The following is an 18,920-nucleotide window of genomic DNA, read 5'->3' on the forward strand; positions in this document are numbered from 1 at the left end:
TGTCCAAACTTGGTCCCTTTAAGACTTTTGGACTTCAACTCCCAGAGTCCCTCAGCCAGCAAAGCTGGCTGAGGAACTCTGGGAGTTGAAGTCCAAAAGTCTTAAAGGGACCAAGTTTGGACACCCCTGCCCTACACCATTTCTGACAAATGGCAGTCCAATCTTTTCTTGAAAGTCTCAAGTGATGAAGCTCCCACAACTTCTGAAGGCAACTTCTGTTCTGCTGGTTGATTGTTCTCACTGTCAGAAAGTTCCTCATTTCTAGGTTGAATCTCTCCTTGTTCAGTTTCCATCCATTATTCCTTGTCTGGCCTTCAGGTGCTTTGGAAAATAGCTTGACCCCCCCCCCCTCCTCTCTATGGCAGCCCCTCAAGTATTGGAACACTGTTATCATGTCTGCCCTGGTCCTTCTCTTTACTAGACTAGCTATGCCCAGTTCCTGTAACCGTTCTTCATATGTTTTAGTCTCCAGTCCCCTAATCATCCTGGTTGCTCTCCTCTGCACTTTTTCTAGAGGCTCAACATCTTTTTTATAGTGTGGTGACCAAAAAACTGGATGCAGTACTCTAGGTGTGGTCTTACTAGGGCTTTATAGAATGGTATTAGTACCTCCCTTGATCTTGATTGTATCCCTCTGTTAATGCAATTTAGGGTTGTGTTGGCTTTTTTAGCTGCCGCTGCACACTGCTGGCTCATATTTAGCTGATTGTCCACTAAGACTCCAAGATCCGTCTCACAGTTACTGCTATTAAGCCTGGTTTCTCCCAGTTTATATGTGTACTTTTGGTTTTTCTTACCTAAGTGTAAGACTTTACTTTTCTCTACATTGAATTTCATTTTTTTAGATAGATTTTTAGTATTCAAGTCTGTCAAGATCCATCTGGATCTTGAGCCTATCTTCTAGGGTGTTGTAACGGTCACTAAATGTTGTAAGTCAAGGACTATCTGTAACCCTGTACATTGGCTTTGAGATGTACAAAATACAAGAGCTACTCACTCTGGAAATATTCTCTATTTAATTTCCTAAACTTAATCTTCAAACATAGCAAAGCCATGCAAACATTGTCTTATCCCGCCAAACCGAGATCTGATATTCCAATGTTTGCCCTTTTTTTTCTTCCCTGACACATTCAGTAAAGAAAGTTCAAGGCTGGGCTTGCATCTTCTTTCTAAGCAAAGCAGCTGAAAAAAAGAGTTATCTCGAAAGGTTTGTTAATGTGATTTTTTGGGAAATGACAGAAAGCTTGTAAAAAAGGAGGAGACGAAGTCCAAATTGGATTAGATGAGCTAATGTTTTATCCAGTCTCTGTTGCATCCCTTTGGAGAGAATCACACTTCATTAAAATGAAATTAGCGCAGCTGCAGCATCTTGCAGATTTGAAAGGATTTATTCTAACGAGGAACAGGGCAGCATGGGAGGGGTGGGGGGACACGGTAGAAATGGCTGCCCCCTCAGCTGGTTGTAACATGTTGATACCTCTCCATGTAGGCATTTGGGACTGAGAGGAACACTAATTTTTTTCCCCCAAATTACTCATTTATTTTATTTTTATTCTATTCTATTCTTAAAAACCTCCAGTGTTGGAGCACTCAGAAATTCTGGAGGCACATCCTTCCACTGAGTTGTCATCATTTAACAATCTGAAAATGATATTATCATTTGAACTAAAGTTTTGGATCCTGATTGAACAGATTAACAGAGTTGGAAGGGACTTTATAGGTCATCTAGTCCAACCTTCCCTTCCGCTCAAGCAGGATACCCTACAACCTTGGTCGCTTTAAGACTTGTGGACTTCAACTCCCAGAATTCCTCAGCCAGCAAAGCTGGCTGAGGAACTCTGGGAGTTGAAGTCCAAAAGTCTTAAAGGACCAAGTTTGACACCCTGCCCTACACCATTTCTGACAAATGGCAGTCCAATCTTTTCTTGAAAGTCTCCAGTGATGAAGCTCCCACAACTTCCGGAGACAAACTGTTCCATTGGTTGATCGTTCTCACAGTCAGAAACTTCCTCCTCATTTCTAGGTTGAATCTCTCCTTGGTCAGTTTCCATCCATTATTCCTTGTCTGGCCTTCAGGTGCTTTGGAAAATAGCTTGACCCCCTCCTCTCTGTGGCAGCCCCTCAAATATTGGAACACTGCTATCATGTCTCCCCTGGTCCTTCTCTTCACTAGACTAGCCATGCCCAGTTCCTGTAACCGTTCTTCATATGTTTTAGTCTCCAGTCCCCTAATCATCCTGGTTGCTCTCCTCTGCACTTTTTCTAGAGTCTCAACATCTTTTTTATAGTGTGGTGACCAAAACTGGATGCAGTACTCTAGGTGTGGTCTTACTAGGGCTTTATAGAATGGTATTAGTACCTCACTTGATCTTGATTGTATCCCTCTGTTAATGCAATTTAGGATTGCATTGGCTTTTTTAGCTGCCGCTGCACACTGCTGGCTCATATTTAGCTGATTGTCCACTAAGACTCCAAGATCCCTCTCACAGTCACTGCTATTAAGCCTGGTTTCCCCCAGATTATATGTATGCTTTTGGGTTTCTTACCTAAGTGTAAGACTTTCCTTTTCTCTACACTGAACTTTATTTTGTTAGATAGGGCCCAGGGTTCAAGTCTGTCAAGATCCATCTGGAATTTGAGCTTATCATCTAGGGTGTTGTAACGGTCACTAAATGTTGTAAGTCAAGGACTATCTGTAACCCTGTACATTGGCTTTGAGATGTACAAAATACAAGAGCTACTCACTCTGGAAATATTCTCTATTTAATTTCCTAAACTTAATCTTCAAACATAGCAAAGCCATGCAAACATTGTCTTATCCCGCCAAACCGAGATCTGATATTCCAATGTTTGCCCTTTTTTTTCTTCCCTGACACATTCAGTAAAGAAAGTTCAAGGCTGGGCTTGCATCTTCTTTCTAAGCAAAGCAGCTGAAAAAAAGAGTTATCTCGAAAGGTTTGTTAATGTGATTTTTTGGGAAATGACAGAAAGCTTGTAAAAAAGGAGGAGACGAAGTCCAAATTGGATTAGATGAGCTAATGTTTTATCCAGTCTCTGTTGCATCCCTTTGGAGAGAATCACACTTCATTAAAATGAAATTAGCGCAGCTGCAGCATCTTGCAGATTTGAAAGGATTTATTCTAACGAGGGAACAGGGCAGCATGGGAGGGGTGGGGGGACACGGTAGAAATGGCTGCCCCCTCAGCTGGTTGTAACATGTTGATACCTCTCCATGTAGGCATTTGGGACTGAGAGGAACACTAATTTTTTTCCCCCAAATTACTCATTTATTTTATTTTTATTTATTTAGATTTTTATACCGCCCTTCTCCCGAAGGACTCAGGGCGGTGTAGAGCCAGATTAAAACAGTGCAATATACAAATTAAAACAACAGTTAAAATAACATATTATATTATATGTTGGCCGAAAATTAAAACCGTCAAATTTGACCCCAAAAATAAAATACCCCAGTTAAAATTATTAAAATTCAAAAAATTTAAAAATTTAAAAAGTTAAGCCAGTCCCGCTTGAATAAACAAGTACGTTTTCAATTCACGGCGAAAGGTCCGAAGGTCAGGTAGTTGACGCAAACCAGGGGGAAGTTTGTTCCAGAGGGTAGGTGCTCCTACAGAGAAGGCCCTTCCCCTGGGGGCCGCCAGCCGACATTGTTTGGTGGACGGCACCCTGAGAAGACCTTCTCTGTGTGAGCGTACGGGTCGGTGGGAGGCATAAGGTAACAGCAGGCGGTCCCGTAAGTACCTGGGCCCTAAGCCATGGAGGCTTTAAAGGTGGTAACCAATACCTTGAAGCACACCCGAAAGACCACAGGTAGCTAGTGCAGACTGCGCAGGAGCGGGGTTACCCGGGAGCAACGTATGGCTCCCTCAATCACCCACGCAGCTGCATTCTGGACTAACTGAAGCCTCCGAGTGCACTTCAGGGGTAGCCCCATATAGAGAGCATTGCAATAATCCAGACGAGAAGAGACAAGAGCGTGAGTGACTGTGCATAAGGCATCCCGGTCAAGAAAGGGGCGCAACTGGCGAACCAGGGGAACCTGGTAAAAGTTTTACTTTTAAAAAGGTAAAAGTTTTGCTTTACTTGTGATGAAATCCACCCCTAGAGAGACAGGATGCAAGGAGAGTAATCCAAGAGTTAACCCGCTCTGGCTTCATATTTTGGTTCACTTAGAGCAGAGGTGGAGAATGAAGGCCCCTTTATGGCTTGTGGACTTCAACTCCCAGAATTCCTGAGCCAGTGGGAGTTGAAGTCCACGAGTCATAAAAGAGCCACGGTGGCGCACTGGTTAGAGTACGGTACTGCAGGCTACTTTTGCTGACTGCCGGCTACCTGCAATTTGGCAGTTCAAATCTCACCAGGCTTAAGGTTGACTCAGCCTTCAATCAAGGGGTGAAATTCAGCAGGTTCTGACAGGTTCTAGAAACATTCTAGTGCATGAAGACTTCCGTCGGAGCCACCTTCTTTGCTGCATGCCTAATTAAGGCGCTCCGCACTGGATATCGTAAAAGCCGGTAAAAACAGCGAAGAACAGCTGTTCCCGGCTTCAATTTCCCTCCCTGGTTTCTCTTCAGATCATATAAATCTTTCACCTTTCACTCATTATACTTTTGAATCTCAGAAAATAATAAATTGTCTCTGTATGTTATATAATAAAACAGTTTTACCAATTGCATAGTATTTATTCCATTTAGGACATTTAGTAAAGGTAAAGGTTCCCCTTGCACATTTGTGCTAGTCATTCCCAACTCTAGGGGGCGGTGCTCATCTCCGTTTCAAAGCTGAAGAGCCAGCGCTGTCTGAAGACGTCTCCGTGGTCATGTGGCCGGCATAACTCAACACCAACAGCGCACGGAATGCTGTTACCTTCCCACCAAAGGTGGTCCCTATTTTTCTACTTGCATTTTTTACATGCTTTCAAACTGCTAGGTTGGCAGAAGCTGGGACAAGTAACGGGAGCTCACTCCGTTACGCAACACTAGGGATTCGAACCGCTGAACTGCCGACCTTTCGATCAACAAGGTCAGAGTCTAGTGTTGTGTTTATTAGGATAAAGCAAGGGTCCATTCCCAGCAGGCAGCTCAAAATGAATTTTTACAAAATCCTACAGGGAGATATGGTTAGTTTTTGGGCAAGAGAAGACCAGGACATCCCCAAATGTAGAGTCTAGATTGGGACATTTTTAAAAAAAATCTCTGGAAAAAAACCAATGGCAAAACCGCTTCCAGGCGGATGCATTGACTTCCTGATAATGCCTTTGAGACTATATATATGTGTGTAGACTTTTCATCACCACATATTCATTGCCGTAGTACATTCAGAATTGATGGCATTGTAAAAAAAGTGTCAGTGAAAGTCATTTCATCGACAAAGAGCAGCTGTGAAAACCTACCACCTAGCACTTCTCTACTGTTGCTAAGAAAGGCCTACAATCTGTGTACTGAGTTGATTTCAGCTTGAGAAAATCTTTTTTTAAACCTTTTTAGGGTACTTGGCTAGAATGTAAGCTAGCATAGGTACCTTTGGCGTTCCCGTTATCTTCCCAAAAAACAGTGCTACCTGCTACCACACCAGTCCACTTTCTGCCTACGCAGAAGTAGATTATTACTAGGCTTACTCAAAGCATACAGAACCATCTAACACAGGGATCTCCAAACTTGGCAACTTTAAGACTTTTTATTTATTTATTTATTTATTTATTTGTCAAACACAACAGTACATATAAGTATAAGCATGAAATAACCATACGAATTGGATACAATCAAAGGGAACATTAGGACAGGAATGGTAGGCACGCTGGTGCTCTTATGCATGCTCCTTACAGACCTCTTAGGAATGAGGTGAGGTCAATAGGGCCTCTGGTGGCTCAACAGGCTAATGCAGTCTGTTATTAACACAGCTGCTTGCAATTACTGCAAGTTCAAGTCCCACCAGGCCCAAGGTTGACTCAGCCTTCCATCCTTTATAAGGTAGGTAAAATGAGGACCCAGATTGTTGGGGGCAATAAAAGTTGACTTTGTATATAATATACAAATGGATGAGACTATTGCTTAACACAATGTAAGCCGCCCTGAGTCTTCGGAGAAGGGCGGGATATAAATTCAAATAAATAAAAAAAATAAAAGAAATAGTAGATAGTCTTTGGCTAAAGCTTTGGGGACTTTGGGACGAGAACACAGAATCAGGTAGTGCATTTCAGGCATTAACAACTCTGTTACTGAAGTCATATTTTCTACAATCAAGATTGGAGCAGTTCACATTAAGTTTAAATCTACTGTGTGCTCGTGTATTGTTGCAATTGAAGCCTGGGGAATTCTGGGAGTTGAAGTCCACAAGTCTTAAAGTTGCCAAGTTTGGAGAGCCCTGATCTAACATTTAGGTTTTTTCCCTTATTTACTGACATAGATACTTCTATGATTAAAAAAGAAAAAGTTCAGGTTAGTTTAGTTTAGTTAGTTAGGATCATAATCTCTGAAGTCTGTGTCTGTCTTGTTGGGTTGCAACAGACACAGACTTCAGAGATTATGATCTTGTTGAGTTGCAGACAGACACAGACTTCAGAAGATAATTAGAACTGCAGAAAAAAAACATGGCTACCAACCTTCCTTCTTTCTATTGAGGACCTGTATAATGCATGAGTCAAAAAAAGGGCTGGGAAAATATTTACAGACCCCTCACATCCTGGACATAAATTGTTTCAACTCCTACCCTCAAAACGACAATATAGAGCATTGCACGCCAGAACAACTAGACATAAGAACAGTTTTTTCCCGAATGCCATCATTCTGCTAAACAAATAATTCCCTCAACACTGTCAAACTATTCACTAAGGCTACATTACTATTAATCTTCTCATCGTTCCTATCACCCATCTCCTCCCTCTTATAACTGTATGATTGTTTCCTAGTATGATTTGATTGCTTATTTGTACCCTATGACCAGTGATGAAATCCAAATTTTTTTACTACCAGTTCTGTGGGCGTAGCTTGGTGGGCTTGGCAGGAGAAGGATACTGGAAAATTCCCATTCCCTCCCCACTCTGGGGCCAGCCAGAGGTGGTATTTGCCGGTTCTCCAAACTACTCAGAATTTCCGCTACCGGTACTCCAGAACCTGTCAGAACCTGCTGGATTTCACCCCGCCTATGACTATCATTAAGTGTTGTACCTTATGATTCTTAACGAATGTATCTTGTCTTTTTATGTACACTGAGAGCATATGCACCAAATTCCTTGTGTGTCCAATCTTATTTGGCCAATAAAGAATTCGAATCTAATCTAATCTAATCTAATGAAACCTGCCCATCAGGGTTGTAATTCTTGTTGATTGTAGAACTGACCCAATTTTGCAACCATTTTTCCGGCAGTTGTTAAATGAATCATCATAGTTCTTAAGTGAAATCCAAGTTATTAAGTGAATATCACAGTTGCTAAGTGAACCAGTGGTTTGCTACAGGTGCGGTTTTGTCAAAAATGGAGAAAATGTTGTTTTTTTCCAGCAAAACAGTCATAAAACACAGGCACAAGATACAGGGCACTGCAAACAGCCATAAATGACTGGCTTGGCTCCCATGTGCCCAAAAGGCAAACACACAACTGTGAGAGTGACCCAACCATTAGAACCTCAAATCTGAGTCTTAAGTACAGAAAAAAAAACGGACCTTCCGGTCCCACCGGAAGTTGGCAAACGGGCTGTTCTGGCTCCGGAGGGCGTCCGGTGGGTGAAGAAGTCTGTTTTCACCCTCCCCAGACTCCTAGAGAGGCTCTGGAGGACAGCAAAAAACGGGCCTTCTGGTCCCACCGGAAGTTGGCAGATGGGACATTTCCGGCCTCTGGAGGGCCACCAGGGGGTGGGGAAGGCTGTTTTTGCCCTCCCCAGACTCCTAGAGAGGCTCTGGAGCCTGGGGACAGCAAAAAACGGGTCCCACCAGAGGTTGGCAAACTGGCTGTTTCTGGCCTCCAGAGGGCCTCCGGAGGGTGGGAAAGGCCATTTTCGCCCTCCCCAGACTTCTACATAGGCTCTGGAGCCTGGTGAGAGAGAAAAATGGGCCTTCCCCACCAACCCCCAAAAGGCCCTCCAGAGGCAGGAAACAGTCTGTTTCCCTGCTTCCGGTGGGCCCATAAGGCCAAAAATCAGCTGGCTGGTGCGCGCATATACACCAGAGCTGAGTTCATGTGCCCACCAATATGGCTATGTATGCCATAAGTTCACCATCACAGAACTAGGCCATTCTACACGTTGTATTCATATGGTTCCTGGTTATGTGCAGGTTTTAGTTGTTAATTAGGGTGTTGGTGGCTGCCTATTAAATTTTTAGTTGTTGTTTCCTTGTGCCAGTGCACCCTCAGCTCCTAAGAACCAAATAACCTGGTGGTAAAGCAACACTCTTATTGACTGACAAGGGGTCTGCTTCCCAGGCTTCAATCATTTCTCTGGCTATTTTTGTCTCTGCTCAGCCAACAATCATAGTAGCTGTGAAATTGAATGCATGTCCTTGTTCATTGCAATGTGAGGCTACCAATGACTTTGGGTCTCCTGATCTAACTGGTTGCTCGTGTTCTTGCAATTTGATGGATAGCTTCCATTTATTTCTCGTATTTGTGGTCAGTTTTGCAGATCTGGGAACAACGCAAAGTATAAACCCCCGCTCATGAAAAAAAGATGGGGTAATATTGACTGTACTTTCCTTGGCTAGAGTTGATTGTCCTTAAGGAATAGGAGATTGTGACATTCAGCTGTGGTTGCTATATTTCAATTGATTTTCTTCTAGCCATGGTTCTGCTTTTCGTGGTATGGATGAAACGGAGGGAGAAGGAACGTCACACTAAGCAGCTACTCATTGATCCGGAAGATGACGTCCGGGACAACATCCTTAAATATGATGAAGAAGGTGGTGGGGAAGAAGATCAGGTAAGGGTTACTTCAACTTTGTGAGAAATCAGTTACAGTTCAAAATAATGCAAAAGACTTGAGATGGTATATCTGAGCTGCAGTTATGAGACTTGAACTGGGTACAGCACAATTCTAAAATTTCTATTAAATTGTTGAGAAATTGATGGGAATTTTTAGGAGTTGCAGCTCAAATATATCTGAAAAGTGAATGCTATAAACACACCATTCCGTATTCATCTGGAATAAAATAGAATGGAATGGAATGGAATGGAATGGAAATGAGTGGAGTGGAGTGGAGTGGAGTGGAGTGGAGTGGAGTGGAGTGGAGCGGTGGGATGGAATGGAAATGGAATGGAATGGAATGGAGTAGAGTAGAGTAGAGTAGAGTAGAGTAGAGTAGAGTAGAGTAGAGTAGAGTAGAGTAGAGTAGAGTAGAATAGAATAGAATAGAATAGAATAGAATAGAATAGAATAGAATAGAATGAAGGGACCTTGGGGTCTTCTAATGCAACCCCCTGCTCAGGCAGTAAACCCTAGAGCAGTGATGCCTAATCTTTTCCAGACCAAGTGCCCAAAGTGCGCGTGCGCAAATGCGCACATTCCCGAACTCCAAAAATGCAATGTGCACGTGGCCCCCATGCATGCACCCCACCCCATGCTTGCACAATCGGGCCCCTACATGAGCCCCCCATGCATGCATGCATGGCCCCCCACACATGCCCTGCCCCCCACACACATGGGTAGCAGAGACCTGAAGATCAGCTGGCCAGCGGGAAGCAAGCGCGCATGCACAGCAGAGCTGAACTGGGGCAACAGCTCGCGTGCCATCAGAGAGGGCGCTGCATGCCACCTCTGGCACTCGTGCCATTGAGTTGCCATCACGGCCCTCGATCATTTCAGAGAAATGGTTGTCCAATCTCTTCTTAAAAGCTTCCAGTGTTGGAGAATTCACAACTTCTGGAGGCACATTAAGGCGAAACACTAATATTAAAGTTCAATATTGCCTAGAAAATTTATATAGCACACAAAGATCTCTATGATGAAAAAGATCCCCGGGAGTAATATGGACTTTGGGAAACTATAATGTCATTGATCACACCTTGGTTTCTTTGTTTCTGTGGTGATCTACCATCACCTGACATGCCAATCCATAATTCACTTGAAGTTTGGATTAGCTTTGTTTAAATCGGTCTCTCTCTCTGTCTTCCAAATCAATTACAAATTAGATTGTGGAAAGATCATTCAGCGGCAGAGGTCATAAGATAGTCGTTGAATAGAGCATCAGCAATACTCCAAGCCCACATTGAAATGCTTCCAGAATGTGAACCGAATAAGCAATTAGTCCAAGAGTGCATGTTTGCATCTTTGCTGCCTTGTAAAATCTCTTCGGCACCGTCCAGCCAAAGATCAATCGCATATCATATACGTTTAATTAAGTAGCAATATAAATGCCATAGAGTTAAAGGCTGTGTTTTGATTCCCTTTAATCTTAATCGTGTTATTCAGCCTCCCCCAATGGCACAAAGATACTGGATAATCTTTGCTGAAAATCTGCCGCAGCTTCACTCTTTTCCTTCTGTATGCATGATAGGATTATGATTTAAGCCAACTTCAGCAGCCAGAGAATATGGATCATGTTTTAAACAAGACGAACGGAGTCAGAAGAGTAGATGAGAGACCTGTCGGTGCTGAGCCTCAATATCCCATACGGCCGGTCATCCCCCACCCTGGAGACATCGGGGACTTTATTAATGAGGTACGTTCCCGCAGATTTCTGTAGACTGCTGCTGTAGGGTTAATTGGTCACCTAGAGCTAGTGACAGCAATTAACATGCACGGAATACAGACAAGGATGGATGAATCGATGGTTGGGTGGACAGATCAATGGATGAATGGATATCTTGGAACACCTTCCAAGAAGGGAACTGCTGAAGAGTGGTTTTTGAGAGAAACCACACCTGCCAAGCATATAAGCATTGTTTCGTTTCAGAGACAAGTTAAAGTGTACATTTATTATCATCTAGTGTCTTAGTTGGCAGGGTGGTCAAACCAGATGGTGTGGCCTCTAACTAATCTTGACTGTTTTCAAACAAGCTAAGAAGATCTGTTTAGGATTTGGAATGGAAAATCCCAGGGCTAAACTAGGGCTGGGAGTGCCCTGAAGGACTTGCAAGGGAATTCGTATAAAGCAGTATTAGTAAGATAATTTACCAGTAGTCCTGCTCCATCTTTGTTGCTCATATTCGACGTCTGGGCCTCCCTGAAGATGCTTTGAATTCAAGCCATCGACAGCATTAGCAGTCTCATCTGCTTAGCTTCCGCCGCCCAAGCGCCATCCTTGGCTTTCTTTATTGGCTATTGTATTCACAAAACTTCATAGCCTGCCCTTCCAACAGATTGCCCAAGGCAAATCAAGCGTAAAGAACCGATGGAACCGACATTTAACAGCGGCAAATTGAAAGTATAAAAGCAATAAATACGTAGCGGCCACCCAAGAGACAGGCCGGCTGCTTCTGGGAAGCAATGAACCAGTGGCGAAGGTAGCCATCGGATACAGGACTGGTAGTGTTTCTGCAACAGGCTGAATGAGAAAATGTAGTTGCATTTCTGTAGCCTGTACATATAATAAACCCGATTAGTGCAGTGCTCTAAGGCGTGTAATCCTCCATCTTGGGGAATGTGTTCATTATATTTAAACAGGTGCACATGGCAGCCAATTCCCATGATTCACTCGTCAGGGGGATGACAAACCTGCAGCGAAGTGTATATATATATATATATATATATATATATATATATATATATATATATATGTTTTCTGAGGTTTTCACGGGTGTTTGTATATAGGTCTTTGGTTGTTCGGGTTTTCTCACGTGTAAAATTGGAAGTGTCTTGGCGACGTTTCGACGAAGTCTCATTCGTCATCTTCAGGCTTCAGCTTCGTGCTTCTGGGAGCAATGTGTGATCGCAGCTGTTTCTTCCTTTTAACTGCTAGTGGGGGTTTGAACTGATTGGGTGGGAGCTTGGCTGTGCTCTGATTGGATGGGGTTTTCTGTGCTCTGATTGGATGGGTGTGTGTCCTGTGTTGGTGGGGGCTTGGTTGTGCTCAGTCTAGTCTGTGCTGCAGGGGGATTTGAGCTGGTGAGCTGCATAGCTGTTGTTTGGCTTTGTGGTCGTGCTACATCTTCATAGTGGGTGTCAGTCTGCTGCATGAATGGATCGGAGGGGTTTGAAATGGCTAATGTTGCAGCTGCGGTCTGGCTTCTGGTCCTTGGTCGTGCTTCATGATCAGTGTGGGTTTGGGTCTGCTTTCTGGGTGGATGTGCGGTGGTGACATCCTGTGTGGACCTTGTGAGTGGGTCTGGTGTCATTCCTCGTGTTAGGGACTCGTTTGTCAATAAGGCGGGTTTCCAAATGGCTGGTAGGCGGGAGGTGTCATCTCGTTTGTTCATGCTGTGTGGGCGTTTTTCTATCTCAATGGCTTCTCTGATTATTCTGTTGTTAAAGTGTTCAGTTTTGGCGATAGTTCTGGTCTTTTAAAGTCAATATCATGTCCTGTGACTTTAAAGTGTTGGACCAGGGAAGAAGTTAGTTCCTCTTTTTGAATGAGTTCTTGTGTTCTTCAATCGTGCACTTATTCTTCTGTTGGTTTGTCCAATGTATGTGGTGGGGCAGGCGGTGCATGGGATTTCATATACTCCTTGATTTTCTAACTCAATTTTGTCTTTGGGGTTTCTTAGGATGGTGGTTATTTTTCTGTTTGTGCAGAATGCTGTCTTGATGTTGTGTTTGTGGAGGATCTTGCTGATTCTGTCTGTGGTGCCTTTTATATATGGGAGGAGGGCTGTGCCGTTTTCTTGTTCTCTGTCTTGGATTTTAGTGGGGGTTCTTTTGGATTAGCTTGGTAATCTTATTTGTTTTGGAATCCATTGGATGTTAGTACGTTAGTGAGAGTGTCTAGTTCGGGTTTTAGGTGTTGTTCATCAGCTAAGCATTTTGTTCTGGAGATGAGTGTCTTGGCTCTGAGTTGATCTGTGCTGGGTGGTGGTGTGAGTGCGTGCAGATAGCGGTTTGTGTGTGTTTTCTTCTGGTAGATGGTGTGTCCTAGGGAGCCATTGGGTTTCTGTAGACTAAGACATCCAGGAAGGAAGTTGGTTATTAACTTCTGTTTCCATGGTGAACTGTATTTTGGGGTGTAGGCTATTGAGGTGTGTGAGGAAGTTGTCAAGTTTTTCTTTCCCGTGTGGCCAGATTATGAAGGTGTCGTCTACATATCTGAGCCAGAGTTTGGGTTTGTGATCAGATTTTTCTAGTGCTTGGGTTTCAAAGTGTTCCATGTAGAGATTGGCAATGACAGGTGAGAGGGGTGATCCCATGGGTGCTCCTTCTACTTGTTTGTATTTTTGTCCATTATAGATGAAGTATGTGTTGGATAGGCAGTGGTTGGTCAGATCTAGGATGTGCTTGGGGGGGTTATATTTGTTTTGGATAGCTGTCAAGGCTTCTTTGATTGGCACTTGGGTGAAGAGGGATATGACATCAAAGCTCACGAGTAGGTCGCTGGGCTGTAAGTTTTGTTTCTTTATGATCTCTATGAACTGGAATGAGTTTTTTACGTGTGAGGTGATGGATTCTGCATAGGGCTGTAGTTGTTTGGCGAGAAATTTGGCTAGGTTTTGTAGAGGTGAGCCTATATATATATAAACACAGATTATTTTATCTGTTCCTGCCTTGTTCCATTGTGCATTTTTTAAATTTGTTTTTTTTTAATGTTTGGGCTGCCTTCAAAACCCAATCGATCCCACGGCAGCTTTACAAGAGGCTGTAAATTCTAAAACAATTAAAATATACAACAGCACAAACATTCAATCGTATAACATTAAATCAGTAGAAACCATAATAGCAACAGCCGGAAAGAAAGGTAGAAAAGGCTCTTGAACAGCAGAGAATAAAAATCGACACGTTGATTACAATGCTTACAATGTGTGAGGAGATAAAAGGATGTTCGTTTGGTGGCCAAAAGATAATAAAATGGACATCCAGGAAGAGCATTTCAGCCATAAGAGACTACCACTGAAAAAGTCTGCTGTCAGGTAGCCTCAGATAAATGCATAGAAAAGAATGTACCGTATTTTTCGGAGTATAAGACGCACCGGAGTATAAGACGCACCTTAGTTTTTGAGGAGGAAAGTAAAAAAAAGGCTGATTGGCAGGTAGATTGGCCTCCCGGAATACCCCAATCAGCTGTCCCCAGAGGTGAATTTTAGCAACAGGTTCCTTGGTTGTGAGCTCTGTGCCTTGCTTTTTTTTTGCTTTTTTTTTCTGCCTCTGAAACTCCATTTCAGAAAAAACTTCTTTCTGCCTCTGAAAGCCTCCGAAACAGAGCTTCAGGGGAAAAAAGCCTTTGAAAATCTGTTTGGGGGCTTCTTTTCTGAAGCTCTGTTTGGGGCTTTTTTTCTGAAGCTCCATTTCTGATGCTTCTTTCAGCCTCTGAAACCTCTGTTTGAGAAGCTGGGCGGGGCTTCATTCGGAGTATAAGACGCACCCAGATTTTCACCCTCTTTTTTGGGGGAAAAAGGTGTGTCTTATATTCCGAAAAATATGGAACTTATTTGTTAGATTTATAACAATAGCACCAGAGGTGAGATTCAGCCAGTTCTGTCCGGTTCGGGCGAACCAGTAGTGGCGACTGCGTTAGGCTCCTCCCACCCACCTGGACATAATGTGCGAACACTGCGCATACACAGACATTTGTGAACCGGTAGGGAAGATAAGTGAATCCCACACCTGTATAGCACCTAGAATTATGTACTGCTTCATAGAGTTTTACAGCTTCTCTAAGTGCTTTACAGAGTCAGCAGACTGCCCCCAACAATCTGGGTCTTCATTTTACCAACCTCGGAAGAATGGAAGGCTGAGTAAACCTTGAGCAAGTCAGGATTGAACTCCTGACAGTGGGCAAAGTTTGCCTCCAATACTGCATTCTAACCACTGCACCACCACACGGCTCTTATATCCTGTTTTTCCTTCTGAAAGTAGAATATGATTTCCCCAACAAAATCTGATGAGTTATATTAGATTCAGAGTGAGCAATTGATTCAAAGTCAACTAAGGAAGGTCCATGGCTGAGATGGATGGATGTGCTCCTGGGTCACCCCCAGAATAACATCGCCTAGCCAACTTCTCATCATCCAATATTTAAGAATCTCTCTGTGGTATCATTGGTTGCAACTGTTGTGGTCCTTCAACAGCCTACAAAGGTGGCAACTGAGTCGGACAGCGATGAGGCTGAGGTGATGCCAGGGCCATCGGGGAGTGAAGTGCGGACTCCAGAGCCTCCAGAGACTCCAGTAGTGAGGCAGAGGAACAGGAGGAGCCTGTTCCTAATGCACAGAAGACAAGAGCTGCTAGAAGGCAAGAGCAGCTCAAGCAGAGAGGACAACTCGGGAGTTGGGCCAAGAGATGATTGGCCCCTCCCATAAGGCTTAAAACAGACCAGCACCGGCATTTGAGCTTTGCCGGAAAACAACGTTGTAGCTGTGTCTTCTGCTTCGTCTTCTGCTTTGTATACGTCTTTGTTTTTGTGGGTCTGGATGTTTGCCAGGAAGGGCCTTTGGCAGTTTGCCTAATTGGACTAAGGTTTTTGAGATAACTGAGGAATTTGTGTTGGGAGGCATTTGTTTTACTTTGAGTTGAATGATGCTGGGAATGAAGTAATTACCAGATGTTTGAATACAGTTTGTTTTTCCACGGACTAAGTTTATTACTACCTACTTGGGCCTGGGTCACAACAGCAACACACACTTATTCAAGGCAGACCAAAGAGAAAGTTATTTTTCCCACAATCCACATTTCTTTTATGGAAATGGTAGTTGTGAACTAGGGATAAGCAGCCCTGGTGGTGCAGTGGTTAGAAAACAGTATTGTAGACAAATTCTGCCCACCACCTGGAGTTTGAGCCTGATGGGGCTCGAGATTGACTCAGCCTTCCATCCTTGAGAGGTCATGAAAATGAGGAGCCAGATTATTGGGGGAAATAGGCAAATAATGCTTCCACCAGAAGAATGTCATGATGTTATGGTTCAATTTACAAGTAAGTCAACCTTAGAGCAGGACTGCAACATGAGCTTCTCTCCCGTATCTTCCAAAGTCCACAACTACAGGTAGTCCTCAAGTTACAATCACAGTTGAGAACAGGATTTTGGTTCCTAAGTGACGTGCTCAGTAAATGAGTCATCATGTGACCATATCCGATTTGACAACCAGTATTACTGCTGTCATTATATGAATCACACAGTTGCTAAATAAAACACGCGATTGTTAGGCGAATCCCATTGATTTTGCTTGTCGGAAGCCAGAGAAGTCACAATACTTTGACCACAAACTGTTGCCACCATCGCAAATGAGAGTTCACTGCCAAGAGCTCAAATCACAATCACGCGTTTTGTGCGGATGGTGTGACGGTTGTAACTTCAAAGACAGGTCATAAGTCACTCTTTTCAGTTCTGCCATAACTCTGAACCATCATTATGTTGTGACCCAGGCCCAAGTAGGTAGTAATAAACTCAGTCCGTGGAAAAACAAACATTATTCGAACATCTGGTAATTACTTCATTCCCAGCATTGTTCAACTCAAAGTAAAACAAATGCTTCCCAACACAAATTCCTCAGTTAGCTCACAAACCATAGTCCAATTAGGTAAACTGCCAAAGGCCTTTCCTGGCAAATGTTCAGAAGCCACAAAACAAAGACGTATATGAAGCAGAGGACGCAGCTACAACGTTGTTTTCCGGCAAACCTGAAACTGTTTTAAGCCTTATGGGAGGGAGCCAATCATCTCTTGGCCCTACTCCCGAGTTGTCCTCTCTGCTTGAGCTGCTCTTGCCTTCTGGCAGCTCTTCTCATGCATGCATTAGGAACAGGCTCCTCCTGTTCCTCTGCCTCACTACTGTCAGTCTCTGGAGGCTCTGGAATCCACACCTCACTTCCCGATGGCCCTGGCCTCACCTCAGCCTTATTGCTGTCTGATTCCGTCGCCAGCTCTATAGGCTGCTGATGGACCACAACATAAACGAATAGCTGGAAGACAAGGACTACCTGTATCATTCTGCACATGGATGGTCATTGATTGAGAGATAGTCACAAAGAGGGAAGTTACACGTTGCCAGGAAAGGAAGGAATAGGGCTCCGATAAAAAATATAAGGTAGAATATGTGGACATTTGAATGAAAGGTTTTAGTACAATCAACCGTCTCTGTTCCCTATGGTAAATCATCATACTTTAAATATAGAAACAACACAACAACAATAATAAAAATAACACCATGAACACTAAGCCACAATAGCATAGGCAAAGTCCACATTACAGTAGTGGCCAAAATTGTGGAAACCTTTTGAGAAAAGTGTATTTTCTAAAACTAGCTAATAACACCACTTTTTTTAGTAGTACCATAAAATTATGTATCAATGGAAAGATAATTTAATCAAGATTGTAATGCAATAACTTTTATGAAGGATTTGCTATTAGAATGGCAGTTACAGTATAAAGAAGAAAAGTGAAACATGTAGAAAAAATGAGATATACAAAAATGATCACCATAGAAAAAACGAGATATTCAAAAATTATCACCATGTCAGTTAAAACTTAGTTGGGTAACCGTTAGCATGAATTACAACCTTTCAACGTCTTCCCATGGAATGAACCGAGTCTTTTAGTTCTGCAGCTGTTATAATGTGAAACCAAGATTGAATGATTGCTTCTATTTACTGGGTTTTATCACTTCCGACTAACAAGTTTCTTTAGTCGGCTCCAGTGGTGGGATTCAGCTAGTTCACATCACTTCGGGAGAACCGGTTGTTAACTTTCTGAGCAGTTTGGCAAACTGGTTTTTGGAAGAAATCATTAGAGCAGAGAACCGGTTGTTAAATTACTTGAATCCCACCATTAGTCAGTTCCATAGATTTTCAATTGGGTTAAGGTCTGGGCTATTCCCAGGCCATTCCAGCAGTGGAATAGGATTATCTTGAAACTCCAAAAACAAAGTGGTGTTATTAGTCATCAAACCTCAAAAATACACTTTTCCCAAAAGGTTTCCACACTTTTGGCCCCTACTGTACATCACATTCTTGGTTACAGAAATGTCCATGACTCCCTGTTTTCTTTTTTCTTTTTTTTTTCAAGCCACTGCAGAAAAGCCCCAAATTCCCTCTGTTATTCTTGCAACTGCATTTAATATTTCTCTTTAATTTGTCTCCTTGATCCTTTTACTATTGAAAAGGAAAGGCAGCGTGTTTGCAAACCAATCGATGCGTTATTTCCTCAGAGGTGAAAATGTGATCCATTTCATAAGTCAGATACAGAAAAGTGAGAGCAATTTAATTTTGCTGTTGTATCTATTTCCTGCTCTGGAAAATTTTTCTTTTCCAGCTTCTCTGTTTTTCGTCATTAAACCTTCCTTCTGCTCTGCTCTCTCTTCGCCACACACCATTTTGCGCACTTCGGTAAACACTCAGCCTGATGCATCTTCTCCCTTTCCGTTTCTATCATCCTCGTCAGGTAGCGCTATCTTTTTCATGCAAACACATGTATGAAAACTCATAAAGAACATTGGTGGTTGGTGAGACGAGAGCAATGTTTGCACCGTATCTTGGCTCAGAATGATGTAAGGGCTGTTCAAAGCAAGCAGGCAACTCTTAATTTTATTTATTTACCGTATTTTTCGGACTGTAAGACGCTTCGAAGTATAAGACACATCTAGCTTTTGGGGAGGAAAACAAGAAAAAAAATTCTGCCTCTGTCTCCCAGCAATTTGCCTTGTTGCACCAAATAGCAAACAGCCTGGTCAGCTTCAGCACAGCCTGATTTAGCATGAGCAGCTGATTGGCAGTTGGATATGCCTCCCAGAATACCTCCTATCAGCTGTTCCAGGCTGCAGGGATCGCTGCCACCCATCGCCACTGTCACCTATCGCCATCTCCATGCACCCCATGTTTGGCCTCTGCGCATCCCAT

General features: G+C 43.1%; 1 protein-coding gene across 1 annotated transcript in view; it reads left to right on the forward strand.

The window, feature by feature from the left end:
* Positions 1 to 18,920, forward strand: part of CDH4 (cadherin 4) — a 536,732-nt gene that overhangs the window by 508,066 nt on the left and 9,746 nt on the right. The window contains exons 13-14 of the mRNA XM_058176710.1: positions 8,788 to 8,927; positions 10,501 to 10,665. Coding sequence (XP_058032693.1) covers positions 8,788 to 8,927; positions 10,501 to 10,665 — 305 coding nt within the window. The remainder of the gene's footprint in view (positions 1 to 8,787; positions 8,928 to 10,500; positions 10,666 to 18,920) is intronic.

This window comes from Ahaetulla prasina, chromosome 3, assembly GCF_028640845.1.
Source record: "Ahaetulla prasina isolate Xishuangbanna chromosome 3, ASM2864084v1, whole genome shotgun sequence".
Lineage (NCBI taxonomy): Eukaryota > Metazoa > Chordata > Lepidosauria > Squamata > Colubridae > Ahaetulla > Ahaetulla prasina.